The sequence below is a fragment of the Drosophila miranda genome, chromosome XL (genome assembly GCF_003369915.1).
Source record: "Drosophila miranda strain MSH22 chromosome XL, D.miranda_PacBio2.1, whole genome shotgun sequence".
Taxonomy (NCBI): domain Eukaryota; kingdom Metazoa; phylum Arthropoda; class Insecta; order Diptera; family Drosophilidae; genus Drosophila; species Drosophila miranda.
In genome coordinates this window covers 7,276,899-7,299,536 of record NC_046673.1, presented here as the reverse complement: position 1 = coordinate 7,299,536, position 22,638 = coordinate 7,276,899, and the positions used below count along the sequence as shown (strand labels likewise).

Below are 22,638 nucleotides of genomic sequence, written 5' to 3'. Positions count from 1 at the left end.
TACATATCTCTGAGAAAAATAAATATAAATATAGAAAAAGAAAAATAAGGATTTTTCATGAACATACGTTTTAGGCAATTCAATATTAAAAAATTTAAATTTTTTGAATTAAAAAAGAAAATAAAAATAAGGAAATATATTTAATTGAAATATGAAACATATTAAATGAAATATATATTATATATTATGTATATCTTACATTAAAATTTTAATTGATTAATTAATGATTTAAACAATACTGGAAAATATGTTGTTGTGGTACTATATTATTTTTCTCTCTCAGAATGAACAAATTAAAATATCAAATGCAATCGAAACATTTCCGGGATTCAGTTAATAATTCTTTAAAAAACAAACCAAACAACAAGGGAACATGTATCGTTTATCCATTGCTCCATAGCCCCCGGGGGTTGCATTCCACAGATACTAGTAGTGGAATAAAGTCCACAAATGCCACCCACATGCCGAATAAAACATATTTAAATGCCATAATGAGACTTATCTTGTATCTTGTGGCTAGAATATGCAACTGCAATTGGTTTCAATCTGTTTCTGTTTCTGGCTCTGTCTCTGACACATGCTCGAAACAAAAGAAAGAATAGCGAAAATCCACACAAAAAAACCATGACGAATGGAGAGATAAATAATAAAAAGAAAACACAAAATAGAGCCAAAGCAGCTGCAAAGCACAAAATGGAATCGGAATCGGAGTGAAAATATTTCCAAGCAGTACGAATATATCGGGAGAGGAGACCCACCGACTGCCGTAAAGAATTCCAAAATGCAAAGCTGGGAAGACATTTGATTTTTGTCGAGTTTGCAGAAAAAGTTATTCAGAGCGGGGGCACGGGGCACGGGGTACGGTTACGGGGTGTGGTATAATTTAATTGCATAATTAGCAAGTTGTAGATTTTGTGGGGAGTTTTTTCTTTTTTTTTGATTTGGTTTGGTCTGGAATCGGCTGCACACGTGATCGCGAAATGGAGAGCGTCTCCAGGTCTCACAGTCTCATCTCGTTCTTCGCTGCACAGCTGACACAGTTTTCACATCTTTTGCGGCCAGACAATGGAAGCAAACCGAACCGAACCGAACCGAAATGAACGGAAAAATTCACACAGGTTGCACCGGAAATGGAGCCAGGCCCGCGGCCCGCGGCCCCCTACTGGAGCACATATCCAAATAATTCATATAATGACTTAATGAAAATGGAAAAGCTACAGCTCCACTCCCCACTATTCGAAAATTGATTTCAGTGGAAAAGCCAGACCTTTTTTGATTAATTATACTACTCGTAGGATCCCAACCCAACCGAATCCCAAAACACACACAAATTTCCCATTAATTAGGGTTCCACATCTCCAGATCTGGATCCCCATAGGGTAGCGCGGTGCATCTCGTCTCCCACTCTCACTGTGGCGTTTTTTTTGTTTACCTGTCGCTGCCTCGCACACACACACCGCTGGTTACTGTGGTTGTAACCCGGGATGGGTTCAAATGGGTTCAGAGAGATATCAAAAATGTTCTTTTGATTGCCGGCTTGCCTTTTTCTCTTACATTATTATAATTCTCATGCTTATTTTGGCTCTTTCTTTCTTCTTTCTTTTCGATTTGTTTGTTGTTGTTATCATCTCTACGAAATTCCTCGTTTTTTTCGGTGTTTGTTTTTATGGCTCACTCACTCTGCCTCTGCCTCTGCTCCCTCACCCTCTCTTTCCATCACTGTCTTATCATTATTCAAATATTTTACCTACACACACACACACTTATGCACTCTTCTTCTGTCACTGTCACTGTTACTGTTCATTGTTTCTTGTCTCTGTCTTGCCGCAGAGCGCCGAGGGGCTGGCGGCTCCCCTTCCTCCCAAGAAGAACCTTTTTTTGTGTGTTTTTCGGGTCGGGTCTTTCGTTTTGGGCTTCACTTCAGCTATTTTATTCTTATGTAATTACTCTCTTTCTCAAGTGCAGCATTTCCGCTGTCGAATAGAATGGGGGGGGGGGAATAGGGGGCTGCTTCTTACCTTTCCGGCTGCCTTGATGTAGCGGCGCGTTGCCTCCTTGACCAATTCGCTGACGAGAAGTTCTCCGGAGCCGCAGGGCACCAGAATGCGCACATCGCCGAAGCAAACGGTAACCTTCATTTCGTTTGTATTGCTCTTGTTGTATTGGTATTTTTACACTTTACTGTTTGTTGTTGTTGTTTCTGTTGCTGTTAATGCACTTTCTATTTCACTCACACGCACGCACATGTATTTCGTTGTTGTTTTAGTAATTATTAATTATATTAATAATAATGCACACGTTTTTTCCAATGGAATGCTCTTCTTTATGCTTGTCTGCCCGCTGCCGCTGCTGCTGCTGCTGCTGCTGCAGTTTGTTGTTGGCATCCTCTCTCTTCTTCTTGTTCGTGGTTTTTCGGTTTTCAGTTGTTAGAGAGGCAGCTGCAGTGGAGGAGAATAGTGATCTAGCGTGCGAGCGAGATGGCCTGCTAGTCGAACGAAAAAGGACTTGGACGTCGCAGTCGCTGTCGCTGCCGCTGCTTCGGCGCACTTGACAGCTGTACAACTACAACACACCTCTGTTCTCTCTCTCTCTCTCTCTCTGTCTGTCTGTCTGTATCTCTCTCTTTCTTGCTCACTCTCACTGAGCGCGATCGTGGTGTGTTTTTGTGTATGGCTTTTTATCTTGCGCTCTCAATCGAGGATGCACGCGTCAAAGAAGTATTTTGTGGCTTCTACTACTCTCTTTGGCCTGCCACTTATTTACTTAGCATATTTCACTCTTTTTGTCGTTTTCGTTGTTGTTGCTGGTGCTGTTGGGTTGCATGAATCACACATCACACGCGCGCACAAAACGAGTTACAACAACACGAAAGGCAAACAACAACGGGCCAAGATCATCGGAAACGTCGTAACAAAACGAGCGTCACACCAGCAAAAAAAAAAAACTATATACACAAATATACGTATATATCTGCAATAATCTGCTTTTGTAGTCGATTGCCGCCGCCGCAGCGCCAGCCAGAGCTGCAGTTCTCCTTTGTGCGTTTTAAGCCGTGGTTTTTAGTCGTTGTTTGGCCTAAAACTACAACCAAGATTTGGCGCATAGATTCGGCTTGATCATTTTTCGTTGTCAGCGTCGCTGTCGTCGTGTTTCGTAGTGGGTTATTTCTCCCTGCTCACTCACATTTATTGCCTTAACGTATTTTTTAAACTTAAAAAAATTAACAAAAATACACGAGCTGCCAGTTAAACATCGCGCCGCGAGCTTTTCTTCAACAATACATCAACGGAAAAAAATTCGTCACTATTTTCATTGTTTTATTCGACGCGCGCAGCAAGAGTGTGACCGCGGCCTTATCGATAAAATATGCCGTCCGACCGTCAGAAATATACCGAAAGATACCGTCTCATTTCAAAAATATACCGTAAATATACTGACGAATTCAAGTTCTGTTTTGCATATTCCTTGTTTTTGATATTCCGTGGAATATTACTAGCTATATAGAACATTTAGCCATGCCCACATAGTTTTAAACGATCGATGAATCAATTTTCTACTTAACTGGCCTATTCTAAATACTTGCTTTTTTTTGATTTTTATATACCGTTGAAAATGGTAAACCGGTCACCCTGATTGATTATGCTAGGCAGTTGCTATCGGATTTATCGACAGTGGTATTTTGGTATATTTCTGATTTTCTCAGCTGAAATCGATAAAAGGCAAAAAAAATAACTGATTTTCTCTGCTGAAATCGTAAAAAATTAATCGACAAAAAAAATTTTAAATTTCTTGTACTTTTCACGTTTTGTTTTCTACTTTGTTCGTACCTACTCGCTCACTTATGCATGCACATATGGGTTGAGCGTACATTGAAAATAAACGAAATAAGGCGGCATTTTCTTACGTTTGAATGAAGAACAAAAGAAAAGAAATGATATAAGCTCATTTATTATAAAAAAAAAAAACAGTTTTTATTTTTTTTTTTAACATGGACTTGTACGGAAAACGACTGGAGCGACTTCGGGTGGACAGTACCACCGTCACACTTTAAACTCCCGTTCCCACATACTCGAATTGACGAATCCCACCGCATTGGCTGCAGCTTGGCAGCGATTTCAGCTGATCCGCCACAGTTGCGGCTGTGTTTTTTATCCAAAGGGTATCCTCGCTTGTAGCGCACAATCTGCTTGGGCTCGTTGCCCATAAAACAACCCGTGGAACTGGTGGAACATCACATCAACACAACGGTGGCTGTTCCCTCCGCCTCTCATGGCAATGACAAAGTAAGTAATCCTTTGTAGTTGATCTTCACTTGCAGAATCTGCGGGCGTGTCCCACACTCTGGTCGCTTCTTGTCCATGAAACGCAGGCCTCAGGGCACTCCACACAGCATGATGTGGGTGGTGTGGATGTGGGGGGGCTGTCCGAAGCGGATCTGCAACACAGCACTCACCGCTCAACGATTTCAAAGACGTTGGCACGGATCGGCTGACAAGGCCGAACATGATATAGGTGTTCCAGTCCAGCCCAGCCCTTCAGAAACTATACACTAAAAATCAGAAGCGGAGAACACTTCAACAGAAGATGTCGACGGTTGAGGTACAACAGACCACGGCAGTGATGCTGGAGAAACGTTTTCCAGTGACTGTCTGTCATCAGGGAATGAAGGTCATTTTAATCATTGCAAAAGGCCGTCAGCCATTGGGTGCTACAGGGGGACAAACGGATGACGGGTCGGCTCGCACAACTGTGAACTCGGCGCAGGCGCAGCCGCTCCGGTTAGTAATACCCGGTGCGGTCTGCGTCTCACACCCCCCCTAGGACACAGAGGGTTGCGAGCGAACCGTCACCCGCCGTAACTGTGCACACCGGTGGAAGTGCGACTATACTCTCCCCGTGAGGGCGGCTGGAAACAGGTCCTAGCACGGTCATGTCTCTGCTAGGATGCTGGCGAATGGTAGTCGGGCGGAGAGAAGAAAACTCTCAGTGAAATTACCCCAATCCAAGGTGACACTGTTATATGCCGAGGGATGCATGGCCGGGGGGGTGCCCGGTCGCTAATATGCGGACTCTGGATACCTGCCGACCTCCAGTTTAAATCAGGCTTCCCGGGGCAAGCGGGCTATGCCTCGGGTGACCAACCCCTTCCCGCCTACTCGTGGGAACAAAAATGCCAAACATATCAAAAATACCAAATAAAAACCCCGCAAAGGAGCTCGGTACTCCTCTTAAAGTACCGGAGGGACAAGCCAATCCCTCTGCACCAGCGCCTGGGAAACCGGGTCCAAAGAAGACGGGGAAGGAGACTGAGTCGGTCCACCGTCTTCAGGCAGCAGCCGCAGCGAGGGGGGGCCCGAAAAGCCAATCGGGTCCTTCCAAGTCGGGTGGCTCCAAGGGCGAAGCGGATACCGGGGTGGCTGCCAAGCAGAGCGTAATCGCGGCTGGTAAGCGCACCGGGACCGAAGAACCCATGGAAGCCCCGGCGGGCAGCGTCTCTGCACCACGGGGTGGAAAGCCGTCGTACCAGGACAGGAGACGAGCGGCTTTCATCCTGTCCAACGAAGACCCGAACTTCAAGGCGTCAGCCGAAGGAAAGGAGCAGAGGCTGTGGGCCTGCTCAATCCTTCCACTGTTCCAGCCAGCCAAAGCCGGAAAGGGCGCAGCCAAGGCCGCCAACAAGCGGCAACGCTCAGCGGAGGACCCCGCAAATCAGCCAGGCCAAGCCCAGCAAGCCAAGCGGGTGAAGACCCACCTCACGAACCGGTCGTTCGCTGAGGTGGCGAGGGGCAGGACCCTGATCGGTGTCCTGGACAGGGGCGCCGAGGACGGCCATGTCCCTCGCGATAAGTGGCACCTGGTGGAGAACGAGCTCCAGGACCGGTTCCTACTGGAACTGGAGGAGAACGGCGGACCACCGCCAAAGTGTGAGGACGCAGGGTGGCATCAAGGCAAGGTGAAAGCCATCGCCTGCCAAGACGCTCGCTCTGCGGCTCTCTACATGAAGGCGGTGGCGGCCCTAAAAGAGGTCTATCCAGGGGCGAAACTGGAGGCCGTGAAGTGGGAAGATGTCCCTAGTCGCCCGAGAGCCAGAGCGTGGGTCTCGGCTAAGCCTGCAGAGCCTGAGAAGATCCTCAGGTTACTGCAGGTCTGCAACCCCCACATTCCTACAGCCGATTGGAAGGTGGCAAAGGTGGAGGATATCCAAGGGCAGAGGCGCCAGATTATCCTCGTCCTAAATGAGGAATCCATTGATCTCCTCGCAAAGTCGGACGGTGTAGTGGATTATGGCTACAAGAAGGTCACCATATCCACTTACAAGTCCGATCGCAAGGGCAGGCAAGCGGAGGTCGAGCCAGACCCGGAGCTGCCGGAGATCCCAAAAGAGGGGGCCTCGTGCGAGGAAGACAACCCGGCGTCGGATGCGGCGTCCATGATGTCGGACGATATCTTGGACGACTACGCGTTCGACGAGAGCGACCTAGCCAGAGGTCTCAGCCACATCGTTGTCGGGGAGGAGCCGGAGTCCCCTGACAGCGATCTAGAAGTAACAATGGTGGAGGCGAGCCTCAGGAATGTCGTTGACGCTCCTGCAGATAAACCTCCACCATTGTAAGGCAGCATGCGCTGCTCTACTGCTCCACCTGGCCAAGGGTGGAGCCGACATAGTCCTCATTCAGGAGCCCTGGATCCTCGGAAACAGGGTCTCCGGTCTGAGGACTTCTGACTACAAGCTATATGTAGCTGAAACCGCAGGTAAAATTCGTACCTGCATTCTTGCAAAAAGAGAGTTGCACCTATTTTTGCTCCCAAATTTCAGCAATGAAGACCACACCGCAGTGAGCCTCGAAGGCCAGCAGCGCTCACTGAGGATCTGCTCCGCATACATGGGGCATGAACAACCAGACCCCCCTCCACACGCGCCTCTCCGGGCTCTAATCGCAGACTGCTCGGCCAAGGACATCGGCCTAATTGTGGGGTGCGATGCCAATGCACATCACTGTCAGTGGGGAAGCACTGACACAAACGAAAGGGGTGAGTACCTTTTCAGTTACTTACTGACCACTCAGATGGTCTTACTAAACCGGGGTAGTGATCCCACCTTTATCATTAAAAACCGCAAGGAGGTCCTGGACCTCACGCTTGCCTCTCATGAGATACAGCGTAACATTGTATCCTGGAGGGTCCTGGAAGAGCACTCCTTCTCGGACCACAGGTACGTGGAAACTGTCTTCTCCTTCTCAGTACCGAAGCCAGTCCGATTCCGAAACATCAGGCGGAAAAACTGGACTCGGTACTCTGATTACCTCTGTCGTGTTCTCCCTGAGCCCCCATTTGAGGAGGAGTTCTCCACGGAGGCCACGACTCGTCTTCTTAAGATCTTTACCGACGCCTGCAATAAGGCGCTCGACAAAGCATGCCCCTCTGGCAAGAACAGAGGCCGGAAGAAACCTGAATGGTGGAATCCGAAACTGGGTGAACTCCGGAAAGCCTCCCGGAGACTCTTCAATAAAGCTAAGGCTGAAAACGTTGAGCAAAACTGGGCCGAATACAAGGCCAGTCTGTCAACCTACAACAAAGAACTTAGAAAAGCCAAACGCGCCTCCTGGCGTAAGTTCTGCAGCGAAATCGAGAGTAACTCAGAAGCCTCACGCTTGCGCAGAGTTCTCTCGAAGACAACACCCACCCTGGGCTACTTGAAGAACACCGACCAGTCGTGGACTACGTCCAGCGAGGAGTCGCTAAATCTTCTCCTAAATACCCACTTCCCTGGCTGCGATGAAAACAGACCCAACTACCTCGCGCCTCCTTTTGTCGCCTCAAATGCCATCTTGGGACTGCTAAGCCAGGAGAACATTTCCTGGGCGATCAGAAGCTTTAAACCCTACAAGTCCGCGGGGCCAGACGGCATTTTCCCTGCCCAACTGATTCACGCGGGACATAAAGCCATTAACTGGCTCAAAATAATTTACGAGGGAATCTTCTCCCACGGGTGCATTCCTGACACCTGGCTTCAGACCAAAGTCGTATTCATACCCAAGACAGGCAAGCCCTCGCACACTGCCCCAAAAGATTTCAGACCCATAAGTCTATCGTCTTTTCTTCTAAAGGCGATGGAGCGGCTCCTGGGGCTGCATCTAACGGCGTGCATTCCGTCCAGTCTGATCTCAGACTCCCAGCATGCCTATCGGAAGGGAAGATCCACCGAAACGGCCCTACACTCGATCACATCGATCATCGAAGCATCCCTTAATTTTAAGGAGTACACCCTAGTAGCCTTCCTCGACATAGAAGGCGCCTTTAACAACATCCTTCCGACCGCCATCACGGGCGCACTGACGGATCTGGGCGTTGACTCCAGGACGGTGAGCCTGATCGATCAGATGCTACAATGCAGGACGGTTGAGGCATCACTGGGGACGTCAACGTGTACCAGATTTGTCAGCAGAGGCACACCGCAGGGCGGAGTCCTCTCGCCCCTCCTATGGAACGTGGCAGTGAACACACTGCTGCGGGAGATAGAGGGGGGTGGCTGCCGTGTGGTGGCGTACGCGGACGATGTTGCCATAGCATTCTCCGGAAAATTTCCGCAGACATTGTGTGAGTGCATGACAAGTACTCTCACGAAAATGTCGAAATGGGCAGACAAATGCGGGTTAGGCGTCAACCCGTCTAAAACGGAACTGGTGCTTTTCACTAGGAAGTACAAAGTTCCGGTACTGATTCCCCCAAGACTATGTGGGGAAACGCTAGTCTTCAGCAACAACGCCAAGTATCTTGGCCTAATCCTCGATAGAAAGCTCGATTTGAAATTGAGCATAGAGGATAGAGTAAAGAAGGCCACAGTGGCCCTCTATACTTGCAGGAAAGCCATCGGACTAAAATGGGGAATGACCCCCTATATAGTTCGGTGGCTCTACACCGCCATCATACGACCAATCATGCTCTATGGAGTGGTGGTATGGTGGCCAGCCTTGGACAGAAGGACATGCCTCAATAAACTCAGCAGAGTTCAACGCATGGCAGAGCTATGCATAACTGGCGGGCTACGCACTACTCCAGGGGAAGCCCTGGATACTGTGCTGGATCTCCTCCCTGTGGATCTCATGGGAAAGAAGGTGGCAACACTTTCCGCCCTCAGAATGAGAGAAGCCAGACTGTGGAAAGCATCCGCGGTTGGGCACTCGGAAATCCTGATGAGACTCCCGCAATTACCAGAGAGGACAGATTACTGTATCCCCAGTGATCACCTCTCGACGCCCTTCCAGGTATCAATCCCATCTAGGGAGGACTGGGAGATGGGCGAACCAGGACCTGCAAATGCGGTCCACTTCTACACTGATGGCTCAAAGCTAGACGGCCGCGTGGGAGGCGGAGTCTACTGCAGCGAGCTGAACATCAGTCATTGCTTCAGGCTCCCGGATCACTGTAGTGTGTTCCAAGCGGAGGTTGAAGCCATCAAGGAGGCCATTTCGATCGTCTCCAAATTACTTCTAGATACGCACTTAGTGTGCGTCTTCTCGGACAGCCAAGCAGCTATCAAAGCTCTAGGCTCAATATCGTCGAACTCAGCGACTGTAAATGACTGCCGCAGGTCTCTGCACGAGATCGCAGAGCAGTTAGATCTCTTCCTTATATGGGTCCCCGGCCACAGGGACATCGAGGGGAATGACGCCGCCGACGAGCTAGCCAGGCAGGGTACTACGATTCCTCTCCTACCGGAGAGGGAGCAAGTAGCGATGCCCTTGGCTACGTGCAGGCTCCTAACGCACGAATTGTTCGAGCAAAATGCCAATAGGAGATGGCAGCAAACCGTTTCCTGTAAAGTCTCAAGATTGATATGGCCATATCGATCGAAGAAGCGCTCAGCAGAGCTGTATAAACTCAGCAGAGCACAGTGCTCTGCAGTTACTAGAGCCATCACGGGACACTGGCAGATCGGCACTCACGCCTCTAGACTGTCAATCCCTCATAACGACTTCTGCAGGAGTTGTCGCGACGAGGAGGAGGAGGAATCGGTCCCCCACTTCTTCTGCCACTGCCCAGCCCTTGGAAATCGTCGTCTTCGAATTCTCGGGGCCGCTTTCCTCACGGACATTTCGGACCTGTCCGTAATCAAACCAGGGACCTTGTCCAAATACATCCAAGCCACCGGATGGGACTGCCCTTAACCTGCAGTAGTATGCTCTCACGGTTCGGGCAACGCGAAGGGGCACATGCCCATGCGGCAACACAACGGACCTTTTATAGGTCCAAGTGAGCTTGGGGGCGGGAGGCTCTTATCCCCCCCTCCCGGCTACCGCCTTAACCTAACCTAACCTAATCATTGCAAAAACCCAGCAGCCGGGAGGCGCTCTGCAGCAACAAGAAGATATTGAACTCATGCCTCGCCCTCCTGTGGAATCGGACTCCAGTACGCGCGGAGCCGCGACATTCTGGGCACAGGCACAGGGATCCATCTGCTGAGGCGGACCGCAATGTGTGTGTCGTAGAACTAAATAACTTTGAAGACTGTTTAAGAGTACGCCTTGCTATGCTGTCGGTCATCAGCCCAGAGGAGACGACAACAAACTCGACAAAACAAACAAACAAAATATTTTAAAACTAGTTCAAATACTCGATCGCTCCATGTCATCTAATCTGTGGGTGTGGAGTGTAATGTCCTGGCCGTCCTCTAGTTGTCCCAGAAGTGGACCTGGCGACGCAAACGGGCACGATACGCAAGAAACACCGCTTTGAGAACATACGTCGCGTGGGTCAGGGACTATGCCAGTTGCTGTTACGGCCTTTTGGCCGTAGGAGAGGAGAGCCGCCTGCTGCTTCAGAGCCGCCTGCTGCTGCTGCTTCAGAGCCGCCTGCTGCTGCTGCTGGAGAGCCGCTTGCTGCTGCTGCTGCTGGTGGTGCTGCTGCTGCTGCTGCTGGTGGTGGTGTTGCTGCTGCTGCTGCTGCTGTATATTGGCCTGATTGAAATTCATGCCCATGAGCTCCTGGTAAATGTGTCCGATGGCCATTTCCGTGGCACTGGGCAGATGTCCATGGGCGTGCAGGCCAATGTCGATGCCAGCCCCAGCTCCAGCCAGAGCTGCTGCCTCGGCTATGACCCTGGGCACTGTCGCTGGCGAAGGATGACGCGGATGCTGCTGCTGCTGTGGAAGCAGCGCTGCAGGTCCTGGCTGATTCGCGGCCTTGTGCTGCGGCTGCTGGGACATTGCCATGCCGCCCATTCCGGATGAAGAGGGTCCCTGAAATACGGATAGAGTTGGGGTTTTCCTCAGAACAGCTAAGAAGGAGGGCATATTGGGCATATTCTAGCCAACGAATCATCGATTCCTAATTCATTGAAAGCCTAGAGCACCACTTACCCCCGAGTAGCTTTGGCCGGATACTCCGGCCGATCCAGCCGCAATCTGACTGGAGCTTTGGTCGAAGCCCGGCGGCGGTTTTTTGTTCTTGTCCTCCTCCAAGCCCATGTAGTTGGCGCCAAACAGCGAATAATTCTCGGCCGCCTTGAAGTACTGGGCGGAGCCGTTCTCCTTGCTGTTGTCGCCGTAGAGAGAGCGCTCCACTTCGTGTATAAAGTCCGAGGCGGTCTCGCTCACCGCTAGAGCCTCCGCCAGGGCCTCGGCACTCATCGGAGCATCCTCCTCCACGTGGGGCAGGGGCTTCTCGGGCGGCTCCCAGACCCCAGGGGTAGTATCATCGATGGTTGGCTGCCAGATGCGCTTGGCCACCTGGCTCGAAACTTTGCCTAAAGCGCGAGACAAACGCGTGGATTATATTTAGTTTAGAGGATTCATTGGTACACACCCTCAGAGGCAGCAATCGCATCGTCCTCATCGTCATCGTCCAAATACTTTGAGTTGAAGCTATTCTCCGACATCTTTTTGTGCGAGAAAGAAATGAAAATGTTTATTGGAAAGAAACACCGCTGAACGAGAACCTTCACTGCTTCGAGCGAAATGGAAGTAATCGGCTCCCAGTCGTCTGTTCGTTTGTTTATGGCGATCGGTTGCACAAAAAAATTGATTTATGGGAAATTTATTTTATTTATGCGGAGTGGTCTACTAATACACGCTGAAGTTTCTCGGAATTACTGCCCGACACAGACGCCTACCACGACAGTGCTGCCCAGTCAGAGGTCGTGGAGGCTTGAGTGCTGTGTGTGCGTGTGTGTATCAGTGGATGAACTATTGGCAGCACTGGTTAATCTTTTTGTGTATTGGTGAACGAAAAATGCCGGCATACACATGCCCACAGAAGTCTTAAAGTGAGACTTCTGCGGATCGAAGAAATATCAATCCAATCCATTGCATTTTGCGCAGAAGAAGCGATGTCTCACTTTGGGCGACTTTTTCTGTGCTGCCAATTATTTAAGGGAGATAGTTCTCTGCTCTGAGGCATCTATCATGGAACACGAGTGTGTAGAGGCCGGTGCCGCAAATATTTCGAATATTTCATTGCACTTTGATGATTCTCCATCGCCATTTGCACTTGTTGGCTTCAAAAACCATGAGCGCCCTCAAATTCATCCACTAATTGCCTGGCAAGCCGCACATTTCGAATAAAATATATAAAAATCTATCATTTACCATATTTACCTTCTTTTTTCTGTGGAAAAGATTAAGTTTTTGAAAAACAAAGCACTTTATTTTCACTGTAAAAATTGCAAATAGTATTTGCAACAAAAATTCCGCGGAGTTCAAGTAAAGCTGCTGAAGGTTGAAAAACTTCATTGTTACTATCGATACATCGATGTTTCTTCAACTATCGATGGAAGAAAGAGCGCCAACTGCTTGGGTTTGATTATTCGTACAATTTTGCTCATGATCCGACATCAAATACCTTAATTTCGATATTCCGTTTAGTATTTTTAAGCATTTTTAACATTTATTATAAAATTAATTAACAGACGACTCGGAAATGGCGTAACAGAAGCCCGAGCCAGCTCCGGCCAACATCACGCGCTGCATCTGGAAATTGATCGAAAATTGAATTTAAAGCCAATCCACTGGCAGAAGGGAGATTCTTACACATTCTCTGTACTGTTGTTGCCACAGTTTCCGTGCTCGTTCCAGCCCCAGGTGTAGATCTCGCCGGCTGTAGTCCGCAGCAGGCCGTGCTCTGCCCCCATGTGCACGCGAGCAGGCGTCTGGCCGTCGGGCAGTCGGAGGCTCAGTGGCTGGGGCACCGCCTGCTGTTCGCTGATCGAGCCCGTGCCCAGCTGTCCGTAGCACTTGCGGCCCCACATGAGGATCTCGTTGTTGCGGAGCAGCGCCGCATTGTGGGTCCAGCCGACGGCCAGCTGCCGCACGTCCTCCTCGAAGAGGAAGGCGTTGGACTGGTCTTTTGACCAGTTTGACCGTTTTCCAGTGACTGTCATCAGGGAATGAAGGTCATTTTAATCATTGCAAAAACCCAGCAGCCGGGAGGCGCTCTGCAGCAACAAGAAGATATTGAACTCATGCCTCGCCCTCCTGTGGAATCGGACTCCAGTACGCGCGGAGCCGCGACATTCTGGGTACAGGCACAGGGATCCATCTGCTGAGGCGGACCGCAATGTGTGTGTCGTAGAACTAAATAACTTTGAAGACTGTTTAAGAGTGCCTTGCTATGCTGTCGGTCATCAGCCCAGAGGAGACGACAACAAACTCGACAAAACAAACAAACAAAATATTTTAAAACTAGTCATCTAATCTGTGGGTGTGGAGTGTAATGTCCTGGCCGTACTCTAGTTGTCCCAGAAGTGGACCTGGCGACGCAAACGGGCACGATACGCAAGAAACACCGCTTTGAGAACATACGTCGCGTGGGTCAGGGACTATGCCAGTTGCTGTTACGGCCTTTTGGCCATAGGAGAGGAGAGCCGCCTGCTGCTTCAGAGCCGCCTGCTGCTTCAGAGCCGCCTGCTGCTGCTGCTTCAGAGCCGCCTGCTGCTGCTGGTGGTGGTGCTGCTGCTGCTGCTGGTGGTGGTGGTGCTGCTGCTGCTGGTGGTGGTGCTGCTGCTGCTGCTGCTGGTGGTGGTGTTGCTGCTGCTGCTGCTGTATATTGGCCTGATTGAAATTCATGCCCATGAGCTCCTGGTAAATGTGTCCGATGGCCATTTCCGTGGCACTGGGCAGATGTCCATGGGCGTGCAGGCCAATGTCGATGCCAGCCCCAGCTCCAGCCAGAGCTGCTGCCTCGGCTATGACCCTGGGCACTGTCGCTGGCGAAGGATGACGCGGATGCTGCTGCTGCTGTGGAAGCAGCGCTGCAGGTCCTGGCTGATTCGCGGCCTTGTGCTGCGGCTGCTGGGACATTGCCATGCCGCCCATTCCGGATGAAGAGGGTCCCTGAAATACGGATAGAGTTGGGGTTTTCCTCAGAACAGCTAAGAAGGAGGGCATATTGGGCATATTCTAGCCAACGAATCATCGATTCCTAATTCATTGAAAGCCTAGAGCACCACTTACCCCCGAGTAGCTTTGGCCGGATACTCCGGCCGATCCAGCCGCAATCTGACTGGAGCTTTGGTCGAAGCCCGGCGGCGGTTTTTTGTTCTTGTCCTCCTCCAAGCCCATGTAGTTGGCGCCAAACAGCGCATAATTCTCGGCCGCCTTGAAGTACTGGGCGGAGCCGTTCTCCGGATCCTTGCTGTTGTCGCCGTAGAGAGAGCGCATCACTTCGTGTATAAAGTCCGAGGCGGTCCCGCTCACCGCTAGAGCGGGCGGCTCCCAGACCCCAGGGGTAGTATCATCGATGGTTGGCTGCCAGATGCGCTTGGCCACCTGGCTCGAAACTTTGCCTAAAGCGCGAGACAAACGCGTGGATTATATTTAGTTTAGAGGATTCATTGGTACACACCCTCAGAGGCAGCAATCGCATCGTCCTCATCGTCATCGTCCAAATACTTTGAGTTGAAGCTATTCTCCGACATCTTTTTGTGCGAGAAAGAAATGAAAATGTTTATTGGAAAGAAACACCGCTGAACGAGAACCTTCACTGCTTCGAGCGAAATGGAAGTAATCGGCTCCCAGTCGTCTGTTCGTTTGTTTATGGCGATCGGTTGCACAAAAAAATTGATTTATGGGAAATTTATTTTATTTATGCGGAGTGGTCTACTAATACACGCTGAAGTTTCTCGGAATTACTGCCCGACACAGACGCCTACCACGACAGTGCTGCCCAGTCTGAGGTCGTGGAGGCTTGAGTGCTGTGTGTGCGTGTGTGTATCAGTGGATGAACTATTGGCAGCACTGGTTAATCTTTTTGTGTATTGGTGAACGAAAATGCCGGCATACACATGCCCACAGAAGTCTTAAAGTGAGACTTCTGCGGATCGAAGAAATATCAATCCAATCCATTGCATTTTGCGCAGAAGAAGCGATGTCTCACTTTGGGCGACTTTTTCTGTGCTGCCAATTATTTAAGGGAGATAGTTCTCTGCTCTGAGGCATCTATCATGGAACACGAGCGTGTAGAGGCCGGTGCCGCAAATATTTCGAATATTTCATTGCACTTTGATGATTCTCCATCGCCATTTGCACTTGTTGGCTTCAAAAACCATAAGCGCCCTCAAATTCATCCACTAATTGCCTGGCAAGCCGCACATTTCGAATAAAATATATAAAAATCTACCATTTACCATATTTACCTTCTTTTTTCTGTGGAAAAGATTAAGTTTTTGAAAAACAAAGCACTTTATTTTCACTGTAAAAATGGCAAATAGTATTTGCAACGAAAATTCCGCGGAGTTCAAGTAAAGCTGCTGAAGGTTGAAAAACTTCATTGTTACTATCGATACATCGATGTTTCTTCAACTATCGATGGAAGAAAGAGCGCCAACTGCTTGGGTTTGATTATTCGTACAATTTTGCTCATGATCCGACATCAAATACCTTAATTTCGATATTCCGTTTAGTATTTTTAAGCATTTTTAACATTTATTATAAAATTAATTAACAGACGACTCGGAAATGGCGTAACAGAAGCCCGAGCCAGCTCCGGCCAACTTCACGCGCTGCATCTGGAAATTGATCGAAAATTGAATTTAAAGCCAATCCACTGGCAGAAGGGAGATTCTTACACATTCTCTGTACTGTTGTTGCCACAGTTTCCGTGCTCGTTCCAGCCCCAGGTGTAGATCTCGCCGGCTGTAGTCCGCAGCAGGCCGTGCTCTGCCCCCATGTGCACGCGAGCAGGCGTCTGGCCGTCGGGCAGTCGGAGGCTCAGTGGCTGGGGCACCGCCTGCTGCTCGCTGATCGAGCCCGTGCCCAGCTGTCCGTAGCACTTGCGGCCCCACATGAGGATCTCGTTGTTGCGGAGCAGCGCCGCATTGTGGGTCCAGCCGACGGCCAGCTGCCGTACGTCCTCCTCGAAGAGGAAGGCGTTGGACTGGTCTTTTGACCAGTTTGACCGTTTTCCAGTGACTGTCTGTCATCAGGGAATGAAGGTCATTTTAATCATTGCAAAAACCCAGCAGCCGGGAGGCGCTCTGCAGCAACAAGAAGATATTGAACTCATGCCTCGCCCTCGTGTGGAATCGGACTCCAGTACGCGCGGAGCCGTGACATTCTGGGTACAGGCACAGGGATCCATCTGCTGAGGCGGACCGCAATGTGTGTGTCGTAGAACTAAATAACTTTGAAGACTGTTTAAGAGTACGCCTTGCTATGCTGTCGGTCATCAGCCCAGAGGAGACGACAACAAACTCGACAAAACAAACAAACAAAATATTTTAAAACTAGTCATCTAATCTGTGGGTGTGGAGTGTAATGTCCTGGCCGTACTCTAGTTGTCCCAGAAGTGGACCTGGCGACGCAAACGGGCACGATACGCAAGAAACACCGCTTTGAGAACATACGTCGCGTGGGTCAGGGACTATGCCAGTTGCTGTTACGGCCTTTTGGCCGTAGGAGAGGAGAGCCGCCTGCTGCTTCAGAGCCGCCTGCTGCTTCAGAGCCGCCTGCTGCTGCTGCTGGTGGTGGTGCTGCTGCTGCTGCTGCTGGTGGTGCTGCTGCTGCTGCTGGTGGTGGTGTTGCTGCTGCTGCTGTATATTGGCCTGATTGAAATTCATGCCCATGAGCTCCTGGTAAATGTGTCCGATGGTCATTTCCGTGGCACTGGGCAGATGTCCATGGGCGTGCAGGCCAATGTCGATGCCAGCCCCAGCTCCAGCCAGAGCTGCTGCCTCGGCTATGACCCTGGGCACTGTCGCTGGCAAAGGATGACGCGGATGCTGCTGCTGCTGTGGAAGCAGCGCTGCAGGTCCTGGCTGATTCGCGGCCTTGTGCTGCGGCTGCTGGGACATTGCCATGCCGCCCATTCCGGATGAAGAGGGTCCCTGAAATACGGATAGAGTTGGGGTTTTCCTCAGAACAGCTAAGAAGGAGGGCATATTGGGCATATTCTAGCCAACGAATCATCGATTCCTAATTCATTGAAAGCCTAGAGCACCACTTACCCCCGAGTAGCTTTGGCCGGATACTCCGGCCGATCCAGCCGCAATCTGACTGGAGCTTTGGTCGAAGCCCGGCGGCGGTTTTTTGTTCTTGTCCTCCTCCAAGCCCATGTAGTTGGCGCCAAACAGCGAATAATTCTCGGCCGCCTTGAAGTACTGGGCGGAGCCGTTCTCCTTGCTGTTGTCGCCGTAGAGAGAGCGCTCCACTTCGTGTATAAAGTCCGAGGCGGTCTCGCTCACCGCTAGAGCCTCCGCCAGGGCCTCGGCACTCATCGGAGCATCCTCCTCCACGTGGGGCAGGGGCTTCTCGGGCGGCTCCCAGACCCCAGGGGTAGTATCATCGATGGTTGGCTGCCAGATGCGCTTGGCCACCTGGCTCGAAACTTTGCCTAAAGCGCGAGACAAACGCGTGGATTATATTTAGTTTAGAGGATTCATTGGTACACACCCTCAGAGGCAGCAATCGCATCGTCCTCATCGTCATCGTCCAAATACTTTGAGTTGAAGCTATTCTCCGACACCTTTTTGTGCGAGAAAGAAATGAAAATGTTTATTGGAAAGAAACACCGCTGAACGAGAACCTTCACTGCTTCGAGCGAAATGGAAGTAATCGGCTCCCAGTCGTCTGTTCGTTTGTTTATGGCGATCGGTTGCACAAAAAAATTGATTTATGGGAAATTTATTTTATTTATGCGGAGTGGTCTACTAATACACGCTGAAGTTTCTCGGAATTACTGCCCGACACAGACGCCTACCACGACAGTGCTGCCCAGTCAGAGGTCGTGGAGGCTTGAGTGCTGTGTGTGCGTGTGTGTATCAGTGGATGAACTATTGGCAGCACTGGTTAATCTTTTTGTGTATTGGTGAACGAAAAATGCCGGCATACACATGCCCACAGAAGTCTTAAAGTGAGACTTCTGCGGATCGAAGAAATATCAATCCAATCCATTGCATTTTGCGCAGAAGAAGCGATGTCTCACTTTGGGCGACTTTTTCTGTGCTGCCAAATATTTAAGGGAGATAGTTCTATGCTCTGAGGCATCTATCATGGAACACGAGTGTGTAGAGGCCGGTGCCGCAAATATTTCGAATATTTCATTGCACTTTGATGATTCTCCATCGCCATTTGCACTTGTTGGCTTCAAAAACCATAAGCGCCCTCAAATTCATCCACTAATTGCCTGGCAAGCCGCACATTTCGAATAAAATATATAAAAATCTACCATTTACCATATTTACCTTCTTTTTTCTGTGGAAAAGATTAAGTTTTTAAAAAACAAAGCACTTTATTTTCACTGTAAAAATGGCAAATAGTATTTGCAACGAAAATTCCGCGGAGTTCAAGTAAAGCTGCTGAAGGTTGAAAAACTTCATTGTTACTATCGATACATCGATGTTTCTTCAACTATCGATGGAAGAAAGAGCGCCAACTGCTTGGGTTTGATTATTCGAACAATTTTGCTCATGATCCGACATCAAATACCTTAATTTCGATATTCCGTTTAGTATTTTTAAGCATTTTTAACATTTATTATAAAATTAATTAACAGACGACTCGGAAATGGCGTAACAGATGTTATGATCCGCCTCTTTGCCACCCTGGCCTATCGTTCCCAGCTAGCTCACGGGGAAGTCAGGGGTGTTTCCGACCCGATAAGCCAGGGGACGGATTGAACAAAACAAAAAAACATACAAAAAAAAACAAATCTAATTTATAGGACAGACTTGTCCTCGTTGGCACTTTCGTCAGCGGGGATAGTTGGTTTCGTTATCCCTAGCAGGGTCCCACCCTTCCATGAGCGCCACCTTTTGAATTCGCTCCCTTTTCATATTCAGGGTCCCGCTCTTCTTCTCGCTCTCGTCCCACCCAACTACCGTTTTCTATTCACTCATGACTCTTTTCAAATATTCCTTTTATATCCATTATATTTTCTTATTTATCTTGTACATTATTAATTAATAATCTAGGTTTATATAAAGGAAACAAATACTAACACAAAAATACTAACAAAAAAAAATAAACCCTATTTCGGCCGAGTTGGCAGCCCCCTTTGATAGAGGTTGTTGCTTCCTGATGCTTGCTGATGTTTACGTTTAATCGTGGTGTTTTTTGTATGATCGTGATATTTTGTTTAATTGTGGGTCGGACGGGTGTAGATGTGTGAAATGTGGTGATGTTATGTGATGTGTTATGAATGAGGGTATACATGCGTGGGTTGTGTGTGATGTGGGTGGATGAAGGTGGGTGTGTGTGAATCGTGTGTGTGTATTGCTGCTTTGAAGTCCGGATTCTTTCCCCGGGGGGGCTGGTGTGTGGGGACAGAAACGTGTCTCCAGTCGGTGCTCCGCTGACGGTCCCTTGGTGCCGGTGCTCCGCTGACGGTTCTCGCATCAGTTTCCCGGCCTGGCCAGTACCGGGATGCTGCTGCCGATGTCCGCCGCTTCTGCTGATGTTGATGCCTGCCGCTGATGTCTTGGTGGGATCGTCGTCTCCACGATCACCAATTTTGTTTCCTTTTTTTCTTTTAGGGCACGTGCGGCCTCCACTATTCTCCACCGGAAACTCTCCCTTTTCTTCCTCCTCGCCCCGTTTCCTTTTCTCCTACGCAACTCTGCCACTGCTTCCCAGGATCCACTATAGATGCCGCTGTCTCTTTCTTCTCCAGCCCTGATACCTATCGGCTCTGTCCAAAACCGCCCATAACACCACACTACCGTTTCCAGGATTACTCCGCCGAAACGGGAGTGCCAAGCTGGCGGGCTTTTTCAATTAAGGGGCCCCAAACGTAGGCCATCGCCCACACCCTGAGATTGAGAGTCTCTGAGATGCCTGGGCTACTGCTTCAGATCCTTTGCGTGAAACACCCCAATACGTGAGCCTTGCAACGTCTCCAGCTCGTACAGACTGTTGCCCATACTCCGGATCACTCGGCACTTGACGTATTTTGGGCTGAACTTCGCGTTGATGTTGTTTTTAAATTTGCTCAACACGAAATTCCGCTTATATATCTCCTGACCCGGTGAGTACCTAATTTCTCGAGCTTTTCGATTATACCTGTTCTTCGCTCTGTTGTAGGCTTCATGAGAGTTTCCTCGGACCTCATCTCGGACTATCTCCATCTTGTCACTCCTCGCCAAGGGTGACATTTGTGCATCAGTTAGGGCGCCCAGTCTGCGTGCCAATTTATAATCTCGGCCGCTAGTAAACATGTGCTGCCCAAACAACACAAAGTATGGCGACGTCCCGATACCCGTGTGTATAGCGCTCCTAGCCACACACTGGATCTCCGTCAGCTTCTCGTCCCAGCGCGTGTGATCCTCACTAGCGTATGTCCTTATTGCTGCCAGTACAGTCTGGTTCACTCGTTCGGCCGCGTTCGCCTGCGGTGCATAGTTCCCCGACTTCAGGTGCGTTATGCTTCTATCCAGGAATTGAGAGAATTCAGCTGACACAAATTGCTTTCCATTATCGGTATGCACTATTTCAGGCACGCCAAACTGCGCGAAGACCTCGGCGTGCAAGAATCGGATCACGGCCGAAGACGTCGCCTTAGGCAAAGCCTTCAACCAGACATATCTGGACATGTGATCGAGGACTATTAGTATGACCACATTGCCACTTCGAGTCCTCGGATATGGACCCAGGAAATCCAGGTACAGTTTTTGAATCGGCCTCTCGGTTCTGGTTTCGGCCCCCATGAGTGGACGGTGAACCTGTGTTGAATGTTTTGTTTCTTTGCAGGTGTTACAATCAGCCACATATGCCTTCACCTGCACGGTCATCCGGGGCCAATAATAGAACTGTCGCAGCTGTCCCAGTGTCCTCGCGATTCCTCCATGCATTGCCACATCGCTGTCGTGAGCCTGTTGGATCAGTGTGCTCGTCAGGGCTTCCGGGATCCATAGCTTCCACGTAAACTCCTCTAATTCCGGCCGGCCAAATTGTGTGCGCTTAAACAGCAGTCCTTCCTCCACCTTCAGGTCTGGGAATTCATCCTCATCGCTCTGGACCGACTCAATTTTTCTTCGGTATTCTTCATCCTCGAAGGCTGTGGTGTCGAACTCCAGGAAGTCGATAGCGTCCACGTCAAAGGGACGTGACAGCATATCGGCGACGATATTTTCCTTTCCTTTGCGGTGCTCGATTTCGAAGTCATAAGCCTGGAGAGCCAACGACCGCCTGGCTAGCCTCCCATCCAGTGCTTTGAATCGCATGAGCCACTGCAAACTCGCGTGATCTGTTATCACCGTGAATGGCATCAGTTCTACGTATGCACGGAACTTCTCTATGGCTCTTACCGCCGCCAGACACTCCTTCTCTGGCACGCTATAGTTGAGCTGTGCCCCTCTTAGCTTCGCCGAAAAGAATGCGATCGGGTGCTCTGCTCCTTCATCATCCCTCTGGAAGAGAACTGCTCCGATCCCCACGTGGCTCGCATCACACTGGATGAAGAAGTGCTTCTTAAAGTCTGGATGATGTAGCACGAGGGCACTGGTAAGTGCTTTTTTGAGCTCCTCGAACGATTTTCCTGCCTCCTCCGTCAGCTTAAATTGCCCTTTTCCTTTCAGACAGTCTGTCAGAGGAGCCGAGAGTGCCGAGAAATTTCGGATAAACCGCCGATACCAGCCAGCTGTCCCCAAAAATCTCCGGATTTGTCTCACGTTCCTTGGCATTGGTATTTGGGTGATCGCCTGTACTTTCTCCGGATCTGTCCTAAGTGCGCCGTCGCCTACGATGTACCCTAAATACTTTAAATATTTATAGCCGAATTTCGATTTTTTTCTTCCAATTGTCAGGTTTGCCTCCTTGAGACACTTGGCCACTTCCTCTAACAGGTGTATATGCTCCTCAAACGTCCGGGAAATAACTAGTAGATCGTCTAAGTATACAAAGACATGGCTTCGGAGTCGTTGTGGAATTACTCGATCCATCAACCGACACAGCCGTTGGGCTGCATTGCACAACCCGAAGGGCATCGATTTAAATTGATAGAGTGGTCTGCCCGGCACCGTGAATGCTGTGTACATCCGACTTTCAGGCTCCAGCTCTATCTGCCAAAATGCGTGCTTTAAATCGATGCTGCTGATGTACACCGTATCATCTACGCGGCTCAGAATTGACTCGATGCTCTGCAGCGGGTAAGCATCCTTCACGGTTAATTTGTTTAGTTTCCGCGCATCCAGACACAATCGGTTTTTTC

General features: G+C 49.7%; 3 protein-coding genes across 4 annotated transcripts in view; all 3 read right to left on the bottom strand.

Moving 5' to 3' along the window:
* The window catches only part of LOC108157354 (partitioning defective 3 homolog), a 42,360-nt gene extending 39,006 nt beyond the window's left edge, over positions 1–3,354 (bottom strand). Inside the window, exon 1 of one of the 2 annotated variants that reach the window (XM_033389940.1) lies at positions 2,019–3,354. In XM_033389940.1, the coding sequence (XP_033245831.1) occupies positions 2,019–2,138 (120 nt within the window). In that variant the 5' untranslated portion in view covers positions 2,139–3,354. The remainder of the gene's footprint in view (positions 1–2,018) is intronic. The other variant, XM_033389944.1, reaches the window with a different exon arrangement.
* An 8,409-nt stretch (positions 3,355–11,763) lies between these two features.
* LOC117187476 (ultraviolet-B receptor UVR8-like) lies at positions 11,764–13,873 on the bottom strand. The gene is made up of 3 exons (XM_033390252.1): positions 13,029–13,873; positions 12,597–12,968; positions 11,764–11,878 (listed from the first exon to the last, which is right to left on the bottom strand). The coding sequence occupies exons 1-2, from the start codon at positions 13,376–13,378 to the stop codon at positions 12,956–12,958; spliced, it is 363 nt and encodes a 120-aa protein (XP_033246143.1). The 5' UTR covers positions 13,379–13,873; the 3' UTR covers positions 11,764–11,878; positions 12,597–12,955.
* Positions 13,874–14,799: 926 nt separating this feature from the next.
* LOC117187670 (RCC1 domain-containing protein 1-like) lies at positions 14,800–16,924 on the bottom strand. The gene is made up of 3 exons (XM_033390321.1): positions 16,064–16,924; positions 15,632–16,003; positions 14,800–14,914 (listed from the first exon to the last, which is right to left on the bottom strand). The coding sequence occupies exons 1-2, from the start codon at positions 16,279–16,281 to the stop codon at positions 15,991–15,993; spliced, it is 231 nt and encodes a 76-aa protein (XP_033246212.1). The 5' UTR covers positions 16,282–16,924; the 3' UTR covers positions 14,800–14,914; positions 15,632–15,990.
* Positions 16,925–22,638: the final 5,714 nt, after the last annotated feature.